The 25,658-nt window shown below is 46.8% G+C and overlaps 1 protein-coding gene across 6 annotated transcripts in view; it reads right to left on the reverse strand.

The window, feature by feature from the left end:
• Nucleotides 1-220: 220 nt before the first annotated feature.
• The window catches only part of MYO1C (myosin IC), a 50,972-nt gene continuing 25,534 nt past the window's right edge, over nt 221-25,658 (reverse strand). For all 6 annotated transcript variants that reach the window (XM_042026110.1, XM_042026114.1, XM_042026109.1 and 3 more), the window contains exons 2-32: nt 18,136-18,291; nt 17,444-17,559; nt 14,381-14,579; nt 13,560-13,640; nt 12,705-12,884; nt 12,409-12,507; nt 12,074-12,187; nt 11,525-11,596; nt 11,184-11,303; nt 10,892-10,974; nt 10,158-10,263; nt 9,743-9,823; nt 9,291-9,382; nt 8,637-8,731; nt 8,457-8,503; nt 8,140-8,220; nt 7,878-7,983; nt 7,263-7,380; nt 6,966-7,079; nt 6,719-6,795; nt 6,543-6,611; nt 6,221-6,305; nt 5,866-6,025; nt 5,231-5,314; nt 4,082-4,175; nt 3,917-3,972; nt 3,352-3,487; nt 2,788-2,858; nt 2,436-2,533; nt 2,170-2,269; nt 221-1,633 (exon numbers count right to left, since the gene is read on the reverse strand). In XM_042026110.1, the coding sequence (XP_041882044.1) occupies nt 1,607-1,633; nt 2,170-2,269; nt 2,436-2,533; nt 2,788-2,858; nt 3,352-3,487; nt 3,917-3,972; nt 4,082-4,175; nt 5,231-5,314; nt 5,866-6,025; nt 6,221-6,305; nt 6,543-6,611; nt 6,719-6,795; nt 6,966-7,079; nt 7,263-7,380; nt 7,878-7,983; nt 8,140-8,220; nt 8,457-8,503; nt 8,637-8,731; nt 9,291-9,382; nt 9,743-9,823; nt 10,158-10,263; nt 10,892-10,974; nt 11,184-11,303; nt 11,525-11,596; nt 12,074-12,187; nt 12,409-12,507; nt 12,705-12,884; nt 13,560-13,640; nt 14,381-14,579; nt 17,444-17,559; nt 18,136-18,291 (3,117 nt within the window). In that variant the 3' untranslated portion in view covers nt 221-1,606. The remainder of the gene's footprint in view (nt 1,634-2,169; nt 2,270-2,435; nt 2,534-2,787; nt 2,859-3,351; nt 3,488-3,916; nt 3,973-4,081; nt 4,176-5,230; nt 5,315-5,865; nt 6,026-6,220; nt 6,306-6,542; nt 6,612-6,718; nt 6,796-6,965; nt 7,080-7,262; nt 7,381-7,877; nt 7,984-8,139; nt 8,221-8,456; nt 8,504-8,636; nt 8,732-9,290; nt 9,383-9,742; nt 9,824-10,157; nt 10,264-10,891; nt 10,975-11,183; nt 11,304-11,524; nt 11,597-12,073; nt 12,188-12,408; nt 12,508-12,704; nt 12,885-13,559; nt 13,641-14,380; nt 14,580-17,443; nt 17,560-18,135; nt 18,292-25,658) is intronic.

Here is a 25,658-nt window from a genome sequence, read left to right on the forward strand (position 1 = left end):
CAGTCTTTCCCTATAGAAAACCCTGGGAAATGGTTGGTGAGTTCCTCTCACCTGCTCTTGAAGCGTTTCTCATCCACTCCAGTTCCATGGATGGAGAGATGGGACACAGGTTACCTGCTCGGTGGGGAATGACCTGCTCCTTGTAATGGACACAGAGATGGGGCTGGGGCTCAGCCTCACCTGAAACATGTAAGGAAACTGCGCCAAAGACAAGGGGGGGTGGGTTTTTTGTAAAAATTTATTCAGCGTAGTCTGGCAGAGGTTATACACCAACATCTGCAGCGTGCTCTGCACACACTGCAGCACATCTGGGGGGGATGGCCTGCAGTGTATATCCCACATTCCAGCCTGGAGCAGGGCTGGACAATGGCATCATGTCAGGAACCAGAGGAGATGGAGCTGAAGGTGCGAGAGAGGCAGCGTTGGGTGAGATTCATTCAGGGCTGGCTGTGGCTGCACCAGGAGGGAGGGGAAGGATGTCTAAGGCAAGCAGAGCAGGATGCCTGGCTGTGGAGCTGTGCCATGGATGCAGCAGGAATTCCCCATGGAGCCGTGCACCCTGCAGCTGTTGGGTTAAAGGAAGGTGCTGAGGAGGAACCTGTGCTGCAGCCAGCAGCCAACCCCTGTGTCCCTGGAGCTGTGGGCAGCAGCAGTGCCCAGCCCTCCCTCGTAAGGCAGCACTGAGGCACTGATACAAATACTGTGGGAATCAGACTTCCAGTTATTGCTGGGAACAAGAGGAAAAGCCATTTTTTCTGAAGGTGCTGCTCTGAGCCTGCGGAGCTGTGTGGGGAAGGGGCAGTGGTGACTTCCAGACAGGGTAAGGCAAGAGGGGAAGTTCATGTTCATCCCATGGCCAGCCCAGAGCAGTGGTAACCTCTGCAGTTTGTATTACATTGTGTTTGTGTGGATATGAAAAATTGCTACGGTATAAAAATAGAGAGCAAGAAATGGGACAGCTGACTTCAAAAAAAGATAAAAGTCTCTGGATCCTGATCAGTGAAGTAGTTACATGATGGGTTTTTCAGGTTATACCTTGTAACCATAAACTAAAAACAACAAAAATTCCAAATCTAAAACATAAAAGTTTCCACATCATCTCTCGTAGTGCATCTAATCCTTGGCTATAAAGTATTTACAGGTTTTACTCATTTACACAATATGGCTTTGCTATATTTGTAACACAAAGCATTAAAACATCTCCGAGCAAAATTCTTCATAAAACATTCTGAATAGAAAGTTTGGCATTTCATTGATTTGGCTGAGAAAGCAGCAGAGTTACTTGTTTTCTGATTGTGCTTTTTTTTGGTGATGACAAGCACAAATTTTGGTCATTTCCATCAGGGCTTAAACTCTCCCTCAAAGCCCAGCTGAAGGTCTCGAGCTGTGGTTGCAGGAGCTGTGCTGGACCCCACGTTCAGTCGGGTAAGGAAGAGAGGAGAAGGCCTTGGTTTGGGACTTTGAGAATAAGACAAGAGAGCAAGGATGTATTCTGTGGTTGTTCTGAAAGTGCAGGTCTTTGGTAATAACAGAGAGAGCAAAGCGAGGAAGGGGGGGGGTTTGCTGGGAACAATGTTCAGCCAATTCCGTGGAGGAAAATTTTTCATCATCGGGAATTCAACCGAGGAGCGACCTGCAGGAGAAGGACAGGTTTGAAAGTGTGTTCAAAATGCTGCAAAAGGTTAATTCCTGAACATGCTGAGGCTGTTCTGAGGCTGGGCATCTGTGGTCCTAACGGGAGCCCTCAGCTTTGCTGGAAGGGGTGTCAGTGCAGTCTGGATTTGTTCTGGATTTAGTTCTGAATAAGCTGGGATCAGACAGTGCATAAATCAGCTGTGGGGCTGATCTGACTGCCAGGATCACCATAAACAAGCTGAGAAGGGGAGGGCGTTTTGTTTGGGTTTTTAAATGTATTTAAAATCTGATTTGCTGTGCAGTTAATGAATGTTGGGGGCAGGGGGAATAAAAAGTGAGTGCTAGGACAGTCCCTTGCTGAGTGTGAGTGAGCTTGGCAGCCCCTCAGGGCTGCAGGAGCCTTGTACCCAGCTCCAACTGTGGGAAAGGCTGGGATGGCAGGGCACTGCCATTGGCAGGAACATCCCATGGCACATGTCCCATGTCAGAATGCTGGTTTGGATCCAGGGTAAGTGATCCCCAGCCCACACTCACCACTGTTAGATGCCCGTTCTTGGCTTTGGCTATGAGCAGTTCTGAGCCCGAGATGAAGTCGATGATCCCTTCTTTGCCTTGTCCTACTGTGAACTTTATGCTGTGAAGAGCAAAAGGTGAGAACAGCTCTGGTGAGCGTGGGGGATTCTCCAGGAGCTGGGTGTTAACAGAGCTGCAATAGATCTGCTCTGGAGCCTTGGTTGAGGTGGGTTGGGTACATTTGGATGAGGTATAGGAATGTTTAATGCTGAAGCAGTGCCACTCACCTGCCCTGGTTGATGTTGACGTTGTTGATTTTGTTGGCCAGAATGGCTGTTTTTGTCAGTGTCTCGATCACGTGGTCACTCTGCAGGACAACGTCTCCCTGGTAGGAGAGTCCATGCTTTAGGAATTGTGGCTTTGGTGTCACTACCAAAACTACCCTGCTGTAAGGGACGGGGGACAGCGACAGCACCAGAGCAAGCACTGCTGAGCCCCAGCTGAGAGTACAGGGAAATACCAGTGAAAGGCCCCTTAGAGGTGGCACAAAGTCACATCCCTGTCACCTTGTGTGCCCCCCTGTGCCTTTCACCCTTTCTCCAGTGGGGGCTGGAGGAGGGAGGGATGAGCCCCCAGTACCTTCTGCTTGTTGTCCTCGCAGTGCACGTGCAACACAAACAAGTTGTCACTCAGGCTGCTGACGGAGATGCCTGGGGAAGAGAGGGGAGTGTCAGCAGGGGAGCACTCCACAGCCTCTCCCAGAAATGCAGCAACTGTTCCCACACAGCACAGCTGAGAGGCTGCAGGGGGGCTGAGGGGAGAGGCTTCAGCCAAAGGCTGCAGTGACCACTGCAGCAGGCTCGGCAGTTTCCCCAAAGAATCGGGTCCCTGTCAGATATTCCGAGGGCCAAAAGCTGCAGCAGTGGCCCAGGCAGCTGCTGGGCAGGAATGGTGCAACTCTCCCTGTGGCAGGGCCCTGCAATTGGGAACTCACTTGGGGGAGATGGATTGAGTCATTTTTATGACATTTTATGGAGCCTCATTTTAGAAAAACTCAGTTACAAGATACTAAAACACCAGGATCAGCTCATCCCGTTCTTGTCCAGGACAGAGACAAGTTAGGGTTTGTATGGGTGCATTAAGAAGTGCAGCTGAGGTGCAGGGTCAGGAGAATGCCCAGCCCCATCCCTATGCCATTCCCACCTGTCAGGTTGGAGTAGTTGATGCGCTGCTTGATCCTGGACTCCTCCACGACGATGGCTGAGCTCTGGGTGAGCAGCAGCTGCCGTGCCCTCGCCTTGTAGCCCCTCCTGTCGTACTTCACCACGGGCACTGCGTACTGAAACACGAGTTAGCTGGGCCACATCGCCCCTGGGGCACTGCCAGCCCCCAGCAGGCACCAACCAGGGCTTGGGAAACCGGGAATGCAGAAAATCTCTGTGCCAGAACTTCCTCGCTGCCCCAGAGCAGCTCTGGACAGACACACTGTGGTGGCTGCACTGCTTGGGGCTTGGGAAACCCAGGTTTGGTGTCACTCTGGGGGTTTCCCCCTTCCTCTCCAGCTGTAAGCCATTCAGTTCTTAACTGATGTCATTAAACTGCCCAAATTTCCACTTTCTAATCCATCAGCTCTTCCCAGACTGTCCTCTAAAGTATTATAAGCTTAATACAATGTAAAATTCTTGCTGTACTTTCTCCAGAAATCTCATATTCCCCTCTGCTGAATAACTCTGGAAGCTTGACAAAAGTATTGAGACACATCTCTCACCTTAAGTGCTTCATTTTCCAATGCCTGAAGGACTTTAGTATTTATTTCTTCTCTACCTGTATTAAAACCAAAGAGGTGGGGGGTCAGAAAGGAATTTCCAGCAAGAGAAGGGTAGATTAATCCCCCCTTTCCTTCCTCCTGTTAAGCTTGGCAACCCCTACTCACCCAGTCGAGTGTTGATGAAGAGCCTGGGAACACTCTGAGGATAATTGTCTTTTTTACCCTTGAAAATCTCACTGGCAATTACTTTTTGTTCCAACTGCAAGGACAAAAGAAGTGTTCTTGTTTAGTATAAAATTTCTCCTCATTAAAAAGATACATGGTGTTAGATGTTCCCTTTGTGGTTTTATTAGCAGCCATAATTTAGTTCCTGTTTGGATGAAGAGTCACCCTAAACCTTCAGTCCCTCGGAGGTGGCAGAGTTCCAGCCCCTGCCACTCTAGCTCTGGGCTCCTTAGCTCCAAGAACAAACCAGGGACTGGGAGAGTGGGAAATCCCCACTGCTGTACTTGGGGCCAGGGCTGTGATACGGACAAGGCACCTGAGATGATTTACAGGGGAAAATGGGGATAAAAAAGGCTCCTTAGCAGTGAGTCTGCTTTGCTGGGGGAAAGCAGCTGCTGAGCTGAGTTAATCCCATGTCCTTAATCACAGGCTCAGCCCCAGCCTTTCATTCCAGGTGTCCATGCACTGCAGAAGGTGAGAGATTGTGCAGTGAAAAACCTTCACAGCAGTTACAGCCAACATCTCTTATTATGTCTCTTTACTGAGCTTTTTTTTTTATATAAAAACTCCCCCCCTCTACCTTTCCATGAGATGACTCAAATCTCAGTATCATTTTTATTTCTTTTAGCTACAAGAGCAGCTGAAACTGTTCCTGTAACGTCTCTGTTTGAAAAATGACTGGGTTTGTGTCTGCAGGATTCTTTCTCTCTACTTTACATGGTACAGGCAGAATAATGCAGCTTCTTATATTTTTAGCTTCCATGGGCAGAGTAACGGGGCCTTTCAATAGAGAAATTATGTGGGGGCTTGGCTCCACAGACTTCTTAAATAGTACCTATTCAAATATGTATAGAATGGGGTCTCTTCTATGCACATTCCAGTCTTTTAGTGTTTTGTCTCTAACCTAAACCTAAATCAATGACCCTGTTCCCGTGGTGCCCCAGAATGCAGCAATTCACAACCCTCCAGCTCCCCACTGCTGCCCTGAGCCCCAGTGCAGGGCCCTGGCCCTCCCATCCAGCTGCTCCTCTCCTCCATTTCCTACAGGCTCTTGGGAATGCCAGGGAAACCCTGCAAGGGTGCTCGTACCTGCTGCTTCCACTCAGGGCTGATCCTCTTGCAGTAGGTCCAGACCATGTTCTGCATGCAGAGCCTGCGCAGGAGCTGCGACGCCTGCGGGGAGCCCATGGGAAAGGGGATGGATCAGAACTTGGGAACAAACCCAAAAGGGACACATCCAGCCCAGAACCACTGACAAACCCAACAGAGCAGCTGCAACTGCAGAAAATGCACTGCTGGGTTAAAAAGCTGTTTCCTGACCAAGAATTAAATAATAAGTAGTTGATTTTTTGCCTTTCTATACGAGGGTTTGCCCTGTGACTTCTCCAGCTGCTTTAGAACAGGGAATAAACACCAGGATCCCTCCTCCGTGCACTGCTGCACCCTTCCTGTCTTCCAGCTGTACCTTCAATCCAAACAATCCTTTGGATAAAGTAACTGGGATTTTCTGCAATATTTTGTTTTGAGCAGATAAACTAATTCAAGCAGATGCACAATAATAATAGCAGCAGAGGGAACTGAATTTGTTAAGAGAAGAATGGATGGGAATTTCAGAAATGGATGAGAAACCCAGGAGAAAATGGTGTTGCAACAGCACCACACCCCAAGAAGCTGCAATCCTCTAGCCCTGGATTCCCCTCCCACATCCCAGGTCTCATTCCCACCTCACAGAGCGATGGGGGAGGAGTTGGCCAAGATTTGTCCAAGACATTTTTTGGTAAGTTCCTCTTGAGGTTCATCAGGAAGGAGAATCGGATGTAATCCAGGAAATACTCGTTCTCTGGGCACCGCGGGTGGTTCCGGTAAATGAAGCCTTTAATGAACCTGTGGGTGTGAAAAATATTGTTAGAAAATTGAAGAAGTCATCAAAATTAGTGGTATTTAAATGTTTTATTTCCTGGGCTTTATTTAATAGTTGTAACTAATTTTTAAAAACTCTGTAGTGACAATAAAGTTTATTTTTAGCATCTTATTGTTAAGGAATGTGATGTTTGAGGGCTTGGGCTGTTCTTCACACACCTCCTGATGGTCTCCACTGCCCATTTCCTCTTGGCAGCTTTTCGGCGTCCCAGGGTTCCCCTCCACCAGGACTGGATGGTGATGGCTAAAAATAACACAAAAGATTCTGCATTAAGGGAGCTCCTTCATCCCCAAACTGACTCCACAAAAAACTGGCACCGAAAATGCTCAGGAAAACCCACCCTGGAAATAAACAGCTTTCAGTGGGCCATAAGGAATACGAGTTTTTAATGATATGATACATTGGGTAAATGTCAGTAAAAAGATGGGAATTGCTGTGGGAGCTGCTGGGGGAACATCTCTCTCTCTGTGTCTCTCATACCTGAGCGTTTCATGGTCAGGAATTTCTTCCGGCGGTAGAAACCTCTCCACGTCGCCTGCATTTTTGTGGCTGAAATTGCAAGAAAAGCAGCAATTTGCAACTGTGACCAAGCAGATTTTGGTAGAAAAAGACTCAACATTTTAAACAGAAATCCACTGCAAGTGTGAGTGCCTCACCCAGACTCTGCTTCCTCACTTCCAGAGCATCTTCTGTCGCAAACAACGTCTTGGGAAAGCGGATAAAAATCTTTGTTCTAGAAACAGAAATGCAGAATTTCATTTAACATGCTGGAGAAAGTTACTTTTGGCATCCCCTTTGGGCTCTGTAATCTTTCCCTCCCCCATTATCTAGAGAAGCTTTATTTCAAAGGGACAACACGGACATGCAGTGATTCATAACCTCAAATTCAGACACAGAACTGACCGTCCCATTTTGTATTCTTCTGGTTTGTAGCCAAGATGCTTCACCAGCACAGCCACTCCATCATAGGGCCGCCCATCCCACGTGGGCCATGTTTCTGGACACAGGGATTTGTACCTGGAATTGGCAGGAGAAGAAATCTTAGGGAGAGAAGTGCAGTCCAAGGAGGGAGAGAGCCCAAGCTTCCCAGCCCTCTGTGTGGTAGAGCTGCTGTTCAAAACAGCTCCCCAGCCTCAGTATCAATGGGATGAAGCCCAGGGAAAGGGAGCAGCAAAGGAAAGAATTCCAAAGCAGCTTTACCTCTGCAGGAACACCTCGTATTTTCTCCGATAGGCGAAGCCGGCTCTGCGCACCCGGAGGTTTTCCATCAGCCCCAGGTATTTCACCTGGTGTCGGATCAGGACTTCATCAAATCGATCTTGGCAGGGCATGGAAATGGAAAAACACAATCAGTGCACAGCTGCCCCTTTGCCTGGAGAAGGGGAATGTTCAGCTCTTGTTGTGTCTTACACAATTACCTTTAACCTCCAGTGAATCCTCCCAGCCCAAGTCCCACAAAACTTTGTGTCTCCTGCCTTCCCCCCCCAGCCCAGCCCTTTTTAATTATTTATATTTAGTTCCAAAATAAAGTTTTCCTTTGGGATGTTTTATGCATAGAGGAACCAAAAATGAGCAAGAGGTAAGGTCATTATAATGGATTTACATAGGCCAATAATTCTTTACTTTAACCACGACCCTCCTCCACCAGCGACCAGTGCTCCCATTCCCATTCCTGGCTGCTGGCACTGCCACCCCCTCCCTACAGAGGCTCAGGCAGACCCAAGATGAACCCAAAATCGTGCAGGGTTTCATTTCTGCTCCTTTCTGTGCCTCCCTGACTGGGATCCCGTGCTGTCTCTGTCCCCAGGGCCATACCAGCCTGTTTGGCATCGTTGGGTTTCATGCAGCGAATGTAGGAGGGTTCTTTGGACATCAGGATTTCCATGAGTTTGGAGAGGCTGTTTTTGAACTGAGTTGCTGCCTAGGAGAAAAGGAAGAAAACCACACATGAAGGGATGACTTGGAACTGGTTACAAACCAGAAGAACATGAGGGATTTGCATTCAGATCATGTCAGAAGAGTTCATGCTTTAAAAAGAAGGAGCAGCCACAGCTCCCTCCAGCTCTTGAGTTCTCACCGTTTCAGGTCTCTTTTTGTCTGTCAGCTCTGTCCTATCAAAGCACTGGTTTATGATGGGATTCTCCGAGTTGCACATGGTCTGCAGAAAGAGATGTTTTCAGAGATGAAGTACAGAGAACTACCAAAGAAACCTGGGGACAAAACTGTTTATAATAACAAAATGAACACTGGGATCTCAATCACTCTTTTCAGAGTGCAGCCCTATGGACACACAGCCTCCAGGTGGAGTCCAGAAGAATCCTTTCCCTCAGCTGCCACCCCATTTGAAACCCAGCTCCTCATTCTGTTCTGGAAACCTCCTCTCTCCACACTCACCTCCTTCAGGTTCCGGAAGAGAAGGTCGTTGTTTTTATCTAGAAAACCTGGAAGAAAAACAAACCACTCAGGCTGTTCCATGGGAACTTCAAGGCGGGGACTGAGATGTGAAATTAATCTGGTTGATCAGGTGATGTGGGGATGTATTTTAGGCCCAGAGTTTTGCTTTTTCTGTGTTACCTGCAACACTGTAGGTGACATCCCCGGCATAGTGCGAGAGCCGGAACTCCTCCCGCCCCAGCGACTTGCGCGTCTTTTGGTCAGCGAGTTTGTGCCTGGGGAGGGAGCAAACACCTTCAGCTGAAACAAAATCCTGCAGGATTCACTTCAAAAAGCACCAGGACATTCAATCCTGGAGCAGGCCCATGCAAAGGTGGGCAGGGAATGTAAATTAGACTTGGTGATTTTCAAGTAAATAAAATTATCAACCAGCACATCATAGAAGTGCCATTAAATGTATTTATGTTTATTGAAAAGGGGAATTTCAGTGTTCCTTGCAGAGTGGTTCTGTGTGCACATAAGATGTGGACATCCTACGCTGAGCATTCAGAATAAAAGCAGAACCTTCAGAATAAACAGACATCTGGAGCTCCAAAACTGAAGTAAATCATCTGCAAGGTGAGAGGTGAGTCAGTAACGAGAGTTTTGTTGCCCCTATTACATTCTGAAGCTCAGTCAGGCATTTAGTGTTGACAACCTATTTTATATTGTCTTAGATATCAATCAAATCGCTTTGTAAAAGAAAATGATCATCTTTTATGTGGGACCCAGCACAGTGAGGATGTTATTCCCACCCTGGGATCCACCACTGCCCTCAGCTGTGGGAACACTCACGTGAGAAAATGAGGGTGATTCTTCACAGTCTCCTCCAGTTTCTCCAAGAATGTCATGTCTGTGGCATCCCCAGGTCTCAGACACTCCTCATCCTACAAACACACAAATTCCAGGGATTCCTGACTGGGCTCTGCCTCACTGAAACACTGCCCCAGACCGGCCCTTTGGCCTTTCCACAGGCAACCAACTTTTAGCTCAATAAATGAAGAACTGTTGAGAGCTGAAAAGGAAAACATTTCCCTCCTTCCAGACTGCTTGGATTGGGAGCTGCTTTCCCCAGAGCCCATGGAGGTGATAAAAATTACTTTTAATGGTGTCACTGTTCAGTGATTTATTGCTCCTCCCACCTACTCAAACAGTTCCAACATAAACTGATTTTTTTCCATGTTCTCCCTCTTGTTTTCCACTACAGTGCCCCAAATTTTTCATTCAAAAAGATGTTTTCAACTCACCAAAATCGAAATGATGCCTTTGAATTTCTCTTCCACCAAATCACAGATTATTTTGTTATTGAAATACTGAACTGGTTCCCACTGTGAAGACAAGAAATCACACTTAGGTGAAAACAACTCTAGACTTGGAAAAAAACCAGGTAAATTTCAGAACATTTCAGAGAGCACCTGACTTGAACAATCTTTCTGTCAAAGCTTTTTCACTCATCACGTTTGTTTTCCTAACATTGCCTTCATTAAAATCAGGGTAAAAGCTTGGGGACGCCATTACTCACTTCCAGCTGTCTTACACAGTTACCAGGGTTTCAAAAAGAAGGGAAAAAGGAAAGTTCTTTAATTTTTTATTTGGAAATCATAGCAGCAGCTCCTTTTGCAGCCTCTGGAAGGAGAGGGAAGGGAGGAGTTGGGCTCTTACCGCGATGCCCTCGGACTCATACTCCTCTTGCTCTGATTTCAGTGTGAGTTCTATGAAGAGCTGCTGCAACTTTTCATTGCAGTAATTAATACAAAACTGCTCAAAGCTGCAAAGAAAAATCAGGAAAACAATCATTAAGGCTGGGGCACAAGTAATTAAGCTACAAAAGTGGGAGCACAGGAATACAGTAAAGCAGGAAAAACAGATTTTTGTGAAGTGTTTTTTTGCTGACTGTAAGTTTATTATTTAGGGAAACTCAGAGAGTTCCAGTAGGAGGGAAAAATGAACATGAAGGATGGAACATGGAGGAACACAAAAACTTTGAATCAAGGCCCAATAACACTGCAAATTTGAGAGTCTTGGTTCAGTGCTACCTGCCAGAGAGGTTCCAGCCTCTGTCAGTCCCATCCCCTGATTTATCACTGCCATGGGAAGCTGCCACAACAGCCACCCCTGGGCTGGAGAGCTGGACAACGGCACAGCTCAAGCTAAGGCATGAATACACCCCAAAAACCAACAGTTTATTTAAAATACCAGCACCATTAATAGCTGTAAATGCTAATTATTAGCTGGCTGTCCCAAGTGTTAGAAGCTCTGTGATTGTCAGTTTTTCACCTGAATTCCTGACTTTTAAATGCCACCTCTTTTACTAAGAAATGGAATAATGCCTTGTTTCCCACAGGAGAGAAAACACTTTAACAGAATAAAGTCATTCAGAATTTATTAAAACAAACCTGTTGTGCTGGAAAACCTCAAACCCATAGATGTCCAGCAATCCTAGAACTGTTGTACTTCTCCAGCCTGGAAACTTCTCTTCCTGCAACAGAGCAGAAAGCAAATGTAGGTATTTACTCACAGCTATGATCCACGCCTGGATCTCAATCATTTAATTCCAGCGCTTACTGCGCAATTTGGAAAACAAATAAATTTAGAAATTACTAAAAGCATGGAACTTGCTTTGCAGCTGAAACATTTGGAAATTGCTTACCCATTTGTCTGGGTATCAACAAACAGAGGGTCACTTGCCTTGTAAGCCAGGGATTTGTTGACCTTGTTGACCAGCCAGGAGAAGGTGCGGCCATAGATGGCCTTGGCCAGGGCGTCCCTGGCGTAGGCAGCCTGCTCCAGGTTCAGGGGACTGACCAGCTGCAGGCAGGAGCAGAAAAAAGCCACTCAGCAGCCCCCCAAACCAAGGGATCCCCTTTTCCTGCTTCATCATTACTAAAGAGCCACTCCCACCCATCCTGCTCATGGCTGAACAGTCACCAGTGGGACCCAGCCTCCTGTGGGAGGTGATAAGGGAACTGCTGGCAGAGCTGATTCATTTAATCCCATTTGCCTCCCGAATTCCCAGGGCCTGTTCTTACCTCCTCCCCTTTTGCTATGATCTTCTTGTGGATCAATGCATCCCGAAGAACAGAGCCATCCACTGCCAGGAGCTGCAAGCAGGATATTCAATTAATTTATGGAGCTGTACATTCCATTTTCCTCAAATCCCAGCCCAGTGAAACAACTCTTTATTTCCCACTCTCACTGCAAGACCTCTGCAGGACCAATCCCTGCCTTCCCTCCTTTCTGGCAGGGCTATGAGCTAACAAATGAATTGGCTGGAAGGAAGTGACCAAGCAAAGGCACAAAGGTGGTTCTTTCTTTAAAACTCTTCTCCAGAGTCTGTTCCAACCTCACTGCCCAAAGGTGAAAAGCTCAAGGCAGTGGTGGGTCAGGTGGTAAATAGAGAAGTTGTCAATTAAAGGGGTTTGATGATAATATTTGCATTTTATTTAGGTCAAATAAAAGTAAAATTCATGAGAACCTCTAAATCACAGTCTAAAATTATATGATGATATCAAGCTCAAAGTAAGGAATCCTCTACAATTCACCTTTCCTGTAGTATCTCCCTCACTGGGGATACTCACCCTGGCCAGGTATTTAATCTGATTCTCTGTAGTGACCTGAGCATTCCCCTGCTCATCAGCAGCAAACTGGACATTCCCCAGGTGCAGGACACTGGCCACAATGCTCAGCAAATCCTGGGGTGGAAGCAACAGGCAAAAATCAGGACGATGGAATGAACACACAGCGAGGTTTTTGTATTAATTCACATTTTAGGAGAACATTCGGTATTTTTTTCAGGATTTTTGTAGAGAATACATTCACACTGAATTGATTCACTGCTTTCAATCAGAAATCCTAAATCAAAGCAGAAAAAATCCTTAAAAGGAGGAAAATCTGTGCTGCTAAAGATCCTCACCTCCACCTCGCTGTCATTGAAGCTGATAACAGACAGGGCTCTCCTCATAATCTTCCACTCGTTTTTGTCATTTATGGAACTGACCCTTGCACAGTGACCCTAAAAAGACACAGATTGATATAGATAAGTAAATAATCATCAAAGATAAATTATCCATGCTCAATGCATTGTGTATTTCTTTTTATAGCAGTCACCTCGGGAGTTATTTCTGAAGTGAGGGAAGGAAATTACAAAGTCAATTGAAAATATCCCAGTCCTATAATATAATATTTTAAGAGTTACTAGTTAATGTTCACCTTTACTAAATAGTGATACTGCTGTGGGTTCTTCTCGAGGCCCAGCCTCCTCAGCAGGTCCTCCTCCCCTCCTTCCAGCAGCTGGTAGAAGATGTGGAAGTTTCTCTCGCCGTGGTTCTGGTGCACAACTCGGGATTTCTCCAGGAGGTAGTTCAAGATGTGGCCCCCGACAGGAGCCCCCTAAACCAAAGCAGACATGTGGAAAGAGTTCATCAACACAGAGGAAAATATTTCTGCTTCTTGGTTGTCTGTTCAAAGACAAGATCTGAAGCAAAAGCCTACAAAATCACAAAAAATTATCTGTCACTGTGTGCCATGAGCTCTATTTCGCCTCCAGCACGGTGGTGATTTGAGTGCTGAAATTCCTTCTAGGAATTCACCACAAAGGGAAAGCACCAAAACTGAGTGTGGAGGGTTTAAAGAAGACTTAAAGGACTGGAGGATGGCAAAACTGAGCTCCTCAGCTCCTGCCCTGTGTCCACCTTCCTGGTGTAGGGCAGTTGGGATCAGAGTGGACACGAACACTGTGCAAAGTTACACAGGACAGGGATTATCTTCAGGTCACAGCTGGTTTATGTGGATTTACTTTGGGAGTACCCATTGGCACAGGGCACTAGGAATGAAATACCCTAGAAATAAAAGGATTTGAGCTCAGTGTTCCCTTATAGAGAGAAATAAGGGAGGAATGAAAGGACAGTGAGTGCCATAAAACCCTCTGGAAACAAACTTTGCTACCACAGGCTCTGCTTATGCTGTCACCAAGGAAATGCAAAGCACTCACTACACACACACAGCAGCACAGAGAACTCCTGTAACAGGGACCAGTTCTTAATTATAAACCAGATTCCAAGTTACCCTGTAATCAAACTGCACATCCATGTACTTCCCAAACCGACTGGAGTTGTCATTTCGAAGGGTTTTTGCATTTCCAAAGGCCTGAAATGAAAATGATCAGAGAAAAATAAATGAGTACCAAGTCAGATTATTTATAAACACTTGGGGGAAGCTGCCAGTTATTTATTTACAGCCTAGGATTTTCCTTCCTGGAAACCCAGGAGGAAACAGATTGCTCCCTGAATTCTAACGCTGATCTTTACACCCAGTGCAGATGGAACATCCTCTGAAAACACTTCCATCTCCCCTGCAAGCTGATTTTAATGCCAGTCCACTGCTGACAACATATGTCATGTCTGACAGCCTTATCCAAGCTTCCTCCATCATCACAGCCGCTTGTCACAGCTCGCTGCCAGAGGGGCTGCCGGGCTGTCCCTGCTGCTGGGAGCTCACCTTTCCCGGGATACAGGACACAGGGATAGCTCAGGGCACTGCAGACAGCCGCGGCTGGACACTAGAGGACACCACAGCACCAGAAAATGAACCCACGAACGCCTTTCTGAGCTGCCCACCAGGATGTGCTCGTTTGCAGTGACCCAGAGCTCTTCCCACGCCAAATCCCCTCTTTCCCTGCACCCCATCCATGCCACAACTGCTGCTGGTGGACTGGAAAGGGCCAAGCGAGCTGGGCAGGATTGCTTTGGCTGGGAATCAGAGCGGGATTCCCCAGTGCTGTGCCCACACAGCATTCCCTGGACACGCTGTCACCGCCCCGTGGGGCGCCGCTGTCAGGAAACGGGATCATTCCTGGTGACTGAGGGCCAGGACTGCACGGGAGGTACCTCTAGCACGGGGTTGGACTGCAGCAGCCGGTCCTTGACGGTCTCGACCTGCTGGCTGGCGGGGCAGGTGACAGCGTAGTACTGCAGGATCTTCTTGGTGGCCTCGGTTTTGCCGGCGCCGCTCTCGCCGGAGATGAGGATGCACTGATCCTTCCTCTCGGTGCGCAGCGAGCGGTAGGAATTGTCTGCGATGGCGTAGCTGGGAGGGGACAGCCGGGAGGGGACAGCCGGGATTAAGGGGGTTGCCTGTGAAATCCCGGCTGACACATCCCCCAAAAGAGCCCCAGGCCATAGGCTGGGTGAGATCACACGGCTCCGCACGCTGGTGCCAACACAGGACAGCACTGACACCTCAGCCATAGAGCCAAGGCTCTGCAGGGTGCTGACACAAATCGTCAAGTTCTTTTAAACTGTTCTTTTGATTTTTTTTTCTGACAAGAAAAGGCAGAAGTTGACTAAACTGTGCAGATCAACTGCCTTTGCTAAATATAAATGATCTCTCAACACTGGTCCCATGGGACAGAAGTTTTTTACATTCAGGAAACACCTTGTTCTCCACTGGTATTTTTTTCTTGCTTATCTTCTAAGTGATGACACACTCAGAAGGTCACAACTGCATTTTGCTATCTGGGTGGCTCCAGAGCTTCTCTTGGATGGTGGGAAGAGCTGGATAAGCCCCCACAGAACAAGGAGCATCCTGCAGGCTCCCTCTGCCACCCTCCACTGCCCCGAACACCAGTTCAGCTCCCCCTGCCTGCGCACAGAGCCTGGCCCTGCCCCTCTGCTTCCTCCTTCGCTGCTTTTTCTTCCGTTTCTGTATTGCTGCCCATGACAGAGCAGACAGGATCTCACACCCAGAGTCTCACACACTCCTACAACACCAGAGAGCAGCAGGGGATGAGTGACAATGGTGACAACTGCTCAGAGGGAGAGGAAAAGGACAGCACACTCACATCAGACAACATTTTCAGCTCTGACACGTGGCGATCAAGCAGATATCCGGTCTTCATACACCTTACAACCTTTCAGTAGCTTGGCTTTTTTTAATTTTCATTTTCCTTTTTTTTAAACTCTCCTGCTGTGCTATTAATTAGAAATAATCACACCAAAATAACAGCTGTGGCCTTCTCAAGTCTATTAATACTTGGTGCTAAGGCAACACCAATGAGCTCCCTTGGCAACACAACTCCACACTCACCCCACAAAACACATCGTGCCCCTCTCTTCCCATCCAGATTCTGCCTCTGGAGTATTTTGGGAACAGCTGAATAAATGCAAATTTAATTCAGATTTGAAGCAGTGCCTCTGGCCCCTGTGCCTTTATTGGGCTGTTTACTGGAGCCCCAGGAGCTCCAGTCACGCATGGCACAGACAGAATCACCTCAAGGAAAGATGTTTGTGGTCCCACTTGCAGGCCATAACCAGGACAGGATGTGACAGATCTCTGGGAATATGCTGTGTTCCAAGCCCATAGGGATAACTTTCCTCTTCTGAATGGGATGCACTTCCCAGAAAACTCAGCATTCAGGCCTAGACTTGAACTATCTGACACTGGAATCTTGAAGTGTTTGGGCTTTCTAGAATCAGTTTAGAAGAGGAAAAAGAGCAAAAAAGACACCTGAGTTACTGGAAAAGGAGAAGCCCTGAGTACTACACTGCAGATGGAGCATTTTGATGCTCCTCAGAGGATTTTTCAATGCATATATAATCAAATAATGCAATAAAATAATCAAATAATGGAATGGAACAGCAAAAACAGTTAACAAAAAACTCTGTTTTCCCAGTGAGAGCAGCAGAATCCAAGATCACAGTTCTCCAGGGTTCACTTATGAGCTGCACATTTTACAGCTTCTGAAGGGACTTGTTAAAAGGAGAAAGAAAGCCCAAGAAATAATCAGCTACACTGTGATTTAAGTGGAATTAAAGCACATCTGCTCAGTGCTTTTGCTATCCATGAGCATTGTCATCATCCTGTACCTACTGCACACTTAAAAACAGAGCCACAATCCCAAGGATTTTCCAGAGAGTTCCAAAATTCACATCCAAGGGCACAGAAGCCCTTCCCTGACCACAGGCAAAGTGGCTCATGTAGAACTGAGCAGGTTTGAATGCAGGGTTCTTCAGGTTTAATTCTCCCCCATATGGGATCAACAGTAAAAATCACATTTTTGTCCTAACAAATCCGACTTCAAGGCTGAGACTTTCCCAAGTAATGGTGTTTCTCCCCCTCTCTGTGCTTGCAGCACATTCTGGTTTGTTTACTCTCCTGGGCTATGTGCCAGCAATAAGAAACAACCCAAATAGTTTGCTCAAAAATGATATCATTTACTCTTCCAAGATGTCTTTAAAAAAACCCAGCAAAACACAACACAACACAAAAAACCCTCCAAGAGGTGCTCAGAATTTGGCCCTTAGTCCTGAAAAAAACCCATTTTGAAGCCACGTGGCCTCAGCTCTCAGTCATCTTTTTTCTTTCAGTCTGACAGAAAAATTCAAATGCTTTCAAAAATAACTTTAAACCTCAAACTTTTTTTTTTTTTTTTAAATGGGAAATTGGGAATGCTCACCAGGCCAGACCATGTAAATAAATACATTCCTTGTTCCAGCAGGCTGAGGGTATCTTAGCAACAAGGGAAATACCAGATAAATATTGGTCAGGCAGTAACAGCAGAGGTAGGAAAGAAACCCCCACACACCAGAAACTCTTTTCCCTACTTAGCCCCGTGCTGGGGAAACTCAGAGCCCGGACACAGAGACCCCAAATAACCCTGGAACAATGAACTCCTGTCCTGCCAGGGCTGGGTAAGCAACTCTGCTCCTGCAGCCAGGAAGGAACCAACTCCCTTTCCAAATACTGCTCTTGCAAAGGCAACTCATCCTCTTTGGAGAGAGGAACAGGAATAGAAAGAGCCCTACACCACACCCTCCGGAGGATCCTCTCTATCCCTTTCTATCCCTAGGATTTTCAGGGCTGCAGCTGGGACAGGGAAAAGTCCTGTTTGCCTGTTTTCACATGTCCCAGCTGTGTGGGGATGACACAACCTTGCACTGGCACCCACTCACAGGTGAGGAGAAACTTCATAGAAGCTGACGCCGCGGTAGCGCTCCATGTTCTGTTTGGTGTAGATTTCCAGTTCCTTGTAGGGGTTCACAGACACCAGCACAGAGCCAATGTAGGTCTGAAAAAGAGAACAAAAAGCAGGGAGGTTACAGGGGGGCTGGAGGCAGAGCTCAGGCATCTCTGGAGGCTGGACACCCGTTCTGGTGTACTGGGGATGCCGCTGAGGGCTCCCAAACAGGCCAAGGGTGTGAGGAAGAGACCTCTTAGCTCTGGGAGAGAGACACTGCTGGAGTTGTGCCAGCCATGTTACCCTTGCTGGGTAAACAGCACCTGCAAATGGTTTTAGGGCTTCTAACAAGCCACAACACTGGGTTATTTCTGGTACACATTTAGGATTGAGTTCAGGTCTGGGGTTGGTGGAAGTGAGTGAATTCAGGAGAGGGAAGAATGTGGTGAGAGTTGGATTTTCAGTGCTGTAAATGCCACCAGATCTCAACGGGAGCACTGCAGTGAGTCCCTACACCCATCAAATGACAGCATCCCAGACTAGTCCAGGCACAAGCACCCATGGCCTGTGGAATCTGACACCACCATCTCCAAACTCCACTGCAGAGCAAAGCTGGCTTTGTCCCGTGCAGCAAACACTGTCCAGGTCACTGACGGGCACCCTGGTGACTGTCCCTGTGCTACTCACATAGATCAGGTTCTCCTTGAAGCGTTTCCTCAGGTTCTCAATGAATGCAGCTTCGCTGGTGAAGTTTTCCAGCAGGACAAAGTCCTGCACCCCGACCCGGTCCCGGGCCGTCAGAGCGCTCTCCATGGTCAGCCGGATGCCGTTGGCTCCCAATCCCTGCAGCCAAAAGCACAGGGAAGTTGGGAGAGCTGAGGCTTTGCAGGCAGTTCCCCGAGTCCACAAGAACCACAGTTACCCATGGATAACCATGGATATTAAAATAATCCCACTGCTGCTGCTGAAAACAGTGATTACCAACACTTCATCAGCTGGCTGCTCTAATTGCTTTGAGGGAAGACAAGTCAGCATTAGGGAAACATTACTGCTAAATTTCCAAAAACTTCAAATCAATCAATCAAACAAATCTTTGAGAAAGAGAATAAAACTTGGATTTCCTTTCCCAGGCATCCTTTAGCAGGAGGGAGACTGAAATGTGTTCTCTCTCTGATTTCACAACGGGAAGCTGTTTCGAGGTAAGGAATCTTTTATGACTAATAATGATTCATCTCAGAAGCAAACAGCTTCACATTGCTGACCAATTCAAAAGCTTTAGCAAGGCACCCAATGGGAAAGTTCTGAGAAAATTGAGAAGAAATGAGAAATGGGCATTTCTGCATCCCACGCCACTGAATTTAGACTGTGACACCGATGTGGATCAAGAAACTCCTACTCCTGACCCTCTTTTAAAGGTTACATTTTCAACGTGGTGCAGCTGAGACACAACCATTTGTTGAAAGCACTCATCTGCTGACTCCTGACTTCACTATAAAGCAGGGAGGGGAAATGAGCACCCAGGGGTGACTCAGTTGCTGCTTGCTGGGGAAATCTCTACTCAAGGGACAGAGATGGAGAAGATGAGAGGCACCACAGAAACCAGACAGGAGATACAACGTGTGAAGCCATCTGCCTCACACCTGCCTGCATCTCCTTATCTTCTTGAACCCTCCTTACTTTGCAAACTGCTCACAGCAAGCACCCTTCTCCTAAATCATTTCCCTAAAGCACTAAGTGATATTTTGGGACGTTGCACAAACACCAGAGGTGTCTGTTCTAAGCAGGCTCATGCACTAAGAGCAATCCCAGACACGCATCACAAACTGGGAATGTGCTGGAAACCCTGCATCCAGCCCCAAAACCCTGCACAATGATGTAAATGATTTTTACTGACTCACAGAGTTCCTTCCTGCTCCTTCCCAAGACACAAAAGTGGTCAGAGCACAGGGACTGATGGTGCGCAGGGAAAAAAAATAAACCCTGCTTTGGTCAGGAAGAAAATTTACCTTTAGTTTTGTTAAACAGTAATAAGGGCAAGACTCACTGAAGTATCAGTTTGGGTCCAAACAGATGCAAATCCCCTCAGTCTGCAGTTATTTTGACTCACCAATTTCTTGGTAAATGCTTTTTTGATTTGGTAAATGATTAGTAAATGCAGTTTTGCCTATTTCTGCAAGTTCTAATTGGCATCCTCCCTGTAAGCCTGGACAGAAGTGACTGCCTGAAACCTGCAGTTTTCAGATAGGAAAATCAGTTCCTTCTGGAAATCTCAACTCCAGACCCACTCTAATGGCTCAAACACCACAAAGAAACATCATTTGATTTCCTGTTTTATTTTTTCCAATTAGTCTCATGGTCTGGAAGGCCTGAGTTCTAAGCTTGGAAAGACCCAGTCTGGGAGGAACTTTGCAGACACTGTCATTATAAAATGGCCCAAATTTTCCAAGCCAAGTCCTTCACAGCTTCAGCAAAACGCTCTGTTGTCTTCCACCCTCTTTGCCAAGGTGAGGAGAAAAGGGATAACCCTTGGAGAAGGAAGGTGGTGAGATAAGGAAAGGAAAATAGAGATAAATCACATGCAAACAAATTCTGCCTAGAAATTGGAATCCTTCTATCAGAGCAGTGCAGTCCTGGAGCAGGTTTTGGACAAGGTGATGAGAACTAAGGTAAAACCAAAAGAAAAGAACTACTTTTCAAGTGGGTAAGTTTACAGCTACAGTCCTAAAACACAGCTGCCCTCAACAATGACTGAGGAGAAACTTCCAGCCTCGAACAGTTAATCCAAGTTTATATAATCCTGAAGACTTTCACAGAAAACGTCACTTAGCAGCTTCAGCAGCTCTTTCATCAGCCCCTCCCTGCAGGCCAGGACAAAGTGATCCCAGCTGTGCACATCCAGGAGAGGGAAGAGCCAATCCATCCCCCTTACAACAGAGAAAATTGCACTCAACCGCCTCCTCTGGGACAGGCATTTAAGGCCAAGAACTTTTGGTCTCCTCCAGTTTTTGTCTCCTCATTCAACTCCAACCTCTCACCGTGAGAACAAAATAACGACCTCAAATTTGCAGTCAGCTTGAAACAAAACAAAAGCCAAACCAACGCACTGAAAGCAGCTTTTTGGCGATAATTAAATGTGACCGGGGGATGTGACGCAGTCAGAGCCTCCAGAATATAAACTTTACTCAGTCTTGCACCCTCCCAAGCCCAAGTTCAGTGCAAATATAAGCCAGAGCTGAGCAATAGGCACTTCTCCATGCCAGCATTTGCTCATTTGCTTTATTGCATATGGCCAAGTCTACCACCAGCCTCAAATGTCAGCGTTAACTGTTTCACTGCCACTGACATCAACAGATGGACCATAAAAGGAGGTGAAAATAAGCCCTTTTTGCAAAATGGAAACAGAAGAGTCATGCAGAAGGAAGGAAGTGGGGAGGGAAGACACTACTTAAGAAAAAATAATCATAGTGATGACCATATGTTCCTACTGAATGATGAATGTGGCAGTAAGGCACTGAATAAATGAAAGTAACGAAAATGTTGGTGATTTTCTGTTAGCAGGCAGACACCAGACCTGGTGGCTGTAAATTAATGCTAAAAAACCCAGTCGGGGTGGGGGGGCGGGGGGGGAGTTAAATGTGGTATAGTGGTGCTAATTAACCATTAAAGCAGTTTGCCTATGGCCCAGGACCTGTGCAATAAACCAGACTGGAAATCTGACAGGGATTAAAATGAACTCAGATTATTTCATTGTTTTAATCCAGGTTGTTTTCCCCACACTGGTCCCCCCACATGTAATGACGATGGCCAAGGATCCAGTGATGGGGAACCACAGCAGGCTCAGGGAGGAGCAAGGACTCAGCAGCAGGGCCAGCTCCTCCTGCCTTTAAGTGCTTGGGAAACCACCACCTGAGAGGCAGGTCAGGTTTAGCCTAAAGCTCAGCACCAAATCCCTCCTCCAGGCTTTGCTGCCTCCCTGACACTGGGTAACACCTCTAAACCAAAGCAGTGCAACTCAATCAGCAAAACAAAGACCAGGAAAAAAGAATCTGGTGGTTTTCTCTGCAGGTTTTGAGCAAAATCCCCTCCCTGTGGGATTGGGAGAGTGTCAGGCCCAGGAAAGGAGGAAAGGGAACACAGGTGCCCACTGACAATGCATTATTTGGGTCAGCTGCACCATGTCCACCTTATAGGTCCCCTATAGGGACCAAAAGGAGGACCCAGCTGAAGACCCTGACCTCTGTAGGATGGAGACACCTAATGCCACACCCAGCACAGCCTGCAAACAGGGAATTGCAAAAATCTGAGCAATCTCCATGTGATCTCTGTGCCTGTGGGCTCAGGAGTGCCTGTGCCTCCTCTCAATCTCCCCTTTCATCCCGTGCTGAACTCACTGTTCTGAGGGTCACTCCCACTCCAGAGTGCACAAACTGACTTCTGCCACCACGTTTCCCAAAGCCACCCCACGGCACAGTTTCCAGGGACTCATTCCCACACTGTTTAACCCACTCTTTGCTTTTAATGTCTTCTCCAGAGCCGTGAGCACAACAGTGGCTCAAGGCCAGGAAGGGAAAAGGCACTCCGGAATGGTGGGGACCAGTGCAATCACCACCGCAGCACTGCTTTCACATGGCTTTTTCTTCCCTGGGATTAAATTTTGGGAAAGACTCCACTGGTGTAAATTGGTTGCTGAATGCAGCCTGCAGAGCCAGGTTTACATTGGCTGGGGTTCCAGCTTTTCTTTGTGTTCATACAAGAGTCAACAAGACCAGAAAATACCTCCAAGCTCCTGGGAGTACAAAACCACTCAAGACTGCACCATGGAGTTTCCTAAACTGAACTGGGAAATCGCTGACATGGTATTGTGAAGGTGTAAACACATATTTTTCCTTTAAACTCTGCTTAATGCCAAAGCATGATAAAGTTTTTCCTCTGCTTAGGACATGGAGAAATAATCCACCTCAGAAATGAAAAACAGGACCTTTTGCTCTGTGTGGCGAAATCCAAAGGATTTCAGTCAGCCAGGCTGAACACATTGGGGGAGTTTGTGCTGGAAGATGGGAGGGCAAGTCTGCCATGAGCACAGGGCTTTGGGGCTGATGTGAGCAGAGCAAGAAACTCCCCTGGCTTTGTCCACCAGCTGCTCCATGGCCATGGAATACCCAACATGGAGCAAGGACTCATTCCCAGGTGGGTACTGGAATGGTCGGTGCCAGCACAGCAAATCCAGACACACTGAGGGAACAGGCAGCACCAGCAACTCCCACTCCTTCCTGGAGCATCCATGAGAAAACACCTGGAGTTCTCAAAGTGAATGGTCTTGCATGGAGCAGGGAAAATCCAGAACTGATTTAGAAAGTCACAACATAAACAGAATTTCTGCTTCACCATCTAAAAAATGCGTATTTCAATATTTTCTCCTGGCAATGTATTTTTACAGATTGGGTCGTATCCACTCAGGAGACTCTCACTAGAACAACCCCAGGAAGTGGTTCCATCTGGGAAGAGGCAGGCACCTTTATCTTGGTATCAAGTGTAAGATGATTGATCTGCAGGCTCCAGGAATAGTTACAAAGCCGGGAACGGAAGAACAGGCCAGAACCAAATGTGAGTGGGAAGGGAAATTCAGATTAGATTCTGGAAGACAATGCAAGCCTGAACCAAGAAGGAACTTCTCGTGGGGAGGTGGCAGCTAAAAAACATTTATCTCGTGGACATTCTTCACTGTCATGCCAAAGCTGCAGGAAGGAGAAAAAATTCCTTTGATTTCTAGTCCACTCTACAGCCTGGGAAAGGGCTTGGACACAACGTGGGCTAGACAGCAGAGCAGACAAAAATCAGCTGTTGTATCCAGAGCCTCAATTCCCAAGGTGCAGAATGGGAAAGCTCCTCTTGCCTTTTACATGGAGAAAAAAATAATGATGACAGAGGTGGACCAGAATCAGGGATTCTGCCAGCAAATCCCTGACAGACTGAAGTGCAGCCACTCAGGATCCTCCTCCCTCCTGCCACACTGAAAATCAGCTGCACATTTTGGACACAACTCTGTTAGTCAACAGCTGGATTGGAAAGAAGGTTCCCCGAGAGGCAGCTCCGTGTTTTCCATAAAAATCCCCTGCATCCAACCACGTGGATTTGTCTGAAGCCACCTGAGCTAATAATTGATAATACACATATTTGGCTTGTTTAGTTAAAAAAAAATAAATAACAAAAGGAAATGTTTTCTTTTGCTTTGAATTATGTAAGGCCAGTGAAGTGATTTCCCAAAAGACAACTTGGGAAAATCAGAGCTGTCAGGTGGATGGGGATCAAAACCAGGTAACAACTCTGGTGACCCAGACCAGCAGAGTTGGAGAGAAAAACTTGAACTTGCAGCTGCCTCTCAAGGATCATTTCTTAGAATTACTTTTTATTCTTGCTTCTTTTAGACCAATACATCACCAACAATGGAATGTCTGGAGTCAGGGAACTCAGACCTTGGTTCTCCCTCTGATACTTCCCATCCTAAACCATATGGAAGGATGGGACTCCAGAATACACTATTCAAAAAAAATCCTATTAAAGAGATAGAAATGCTACATCCTTGACTAATTCTTGTAAAGTAATTTCTTTTGAGGTTTTCCATACTTTGAGTAGGGACAAATTGAAATACAGGTAATAAGCAGATAATATTATTTGTTCAATGTTTATAATATAATTATACCTTCTAGATTTTACTTTGGGGGGGGGATGAGTAAGGAAATAAGCAATTAGCACTGATTTGAAGAACAGGAAAAATGTTTACCCTTAAGAGGGGTAATGATATTTCAATCACCAGGCTAAATATAAAAGGGCAGTAAGAAAAATGAACTAGGCAAACCAGAAAGATCACCAGGGCTGGAAAAGTAAATACACAGAATTTCTATATTTAGGGAGCTGACATTTTTGCTCCTGAACAGATGGCACAAGCTGCTGCTGGTTAAAAGACGTTGCTGGTGGCAGTTTGCTCAGGAGACCTGTGCCCACAGGCCTGGGCCTCCCACAGCAGCTTCAGAGGACAAACAGATTGCAAAAAGGCATTAAAAAAAGGCAAAACCTCAGCTTGCTGCCCCTTCAAGTGAGTTTTGATGCTGATTTCCAGATCAGACTGCGCAGGTGAAGGGTGGCAGAAACTCAAACATTAAGAGCCAGGGCCTGCATGTGCCCCCCTATGCCCCATTCCCTGCTGCACTGCCCTGGGAAAGCCCAGCCCTGCTGGTGTCCCACTGCCAACCCCACTCCCAGCCCTTCCCCACTGCATTCCACACCCCCCACACAACCCTCTCAGGCCACGATGTCTCTCTGAGAGTCAAACTTTCCAAACAGAACTCCAGAGCATTCCCGGGGCATGCGAAGGGCACTTCCACACCCACAGTTCCCTCGGAGAACACCACCCCAGACACCACCTCTGCCTGTCACACTCTCATTACCACCTCTGACAACCTTTCTCCAGGCCCACAGCTGTGCAAAGGTGCTGGCCCCAGCACCCCACATGCCAGCAGAAACACCCTCTCGAACCCTGTCACCTCCACTTCCACAGACTCAGGAGGTCATCCAAAGGCTCTGCCCTTCCCTTCATCACTCTCTCAGTGGTCAACACCAGAATATTTGTGAAAATATGCAAGGATGTCTGGACTGAGCAGGTATGGGACACACAGCCCCATGCTAACTCTTCTTCCACAGAGAATTGCTCAAATCTACAGACGTGACGTTTTCAGTCCTTCTCTTCCTAAATTTGGTCACTTTACCAATTAAAGCCTTGAGCATTCTTATCCAGTCAAAAGCCCACACACTTTTTTATAACACTCCCTCATTCTTGATCTCAGCATCTTCCAGAGTCAGTGAATTCCATGGCCCAATTATTCATTGTATGAAAATAATCTTTGCATCTCTTTGGCAACTTTTAGCTTAACTCAGTGTCCCTGCTCCTATGCTACAACACAGAAGAAGGAGCTCTGTGTTCTCTGTTGTTAGTTTTTTTTATCTTCCTCTCCTACTCATCTGTTTTTCCAGGTAACAATCCCACTCCTCTCAATCTTTTGCCACAAACTCCTCCCAAGTTTCGGGGTTGTCCTGCCATGCAGGACACAGGGCCAGGCGTTCTGGCTGCTGCTAAAACATGGACAACGTTTTCCTACACTAAAATAGAGCCTGGAGGAACTGAGTGGCGATGAATCCCTAAGAGGGTACTTCCT

Source organism: Corvus kubaryi, unplaced genomic scaffold (assembly GCF_017639235.1).
Source record: "Corvus kubaryi isolate FWS band 111438036 unplaced genomic scaffold, C.kubaryi_AGA036_p1.0 37284, whole genome shotgun sequence".
Taxonomy (NCBI): domain Eukaryota; kingdom Metazoa; phylum Chordata; class Aves; order Passeriformes; family Corvidae; genus Corvus; species Corvus kubaryi.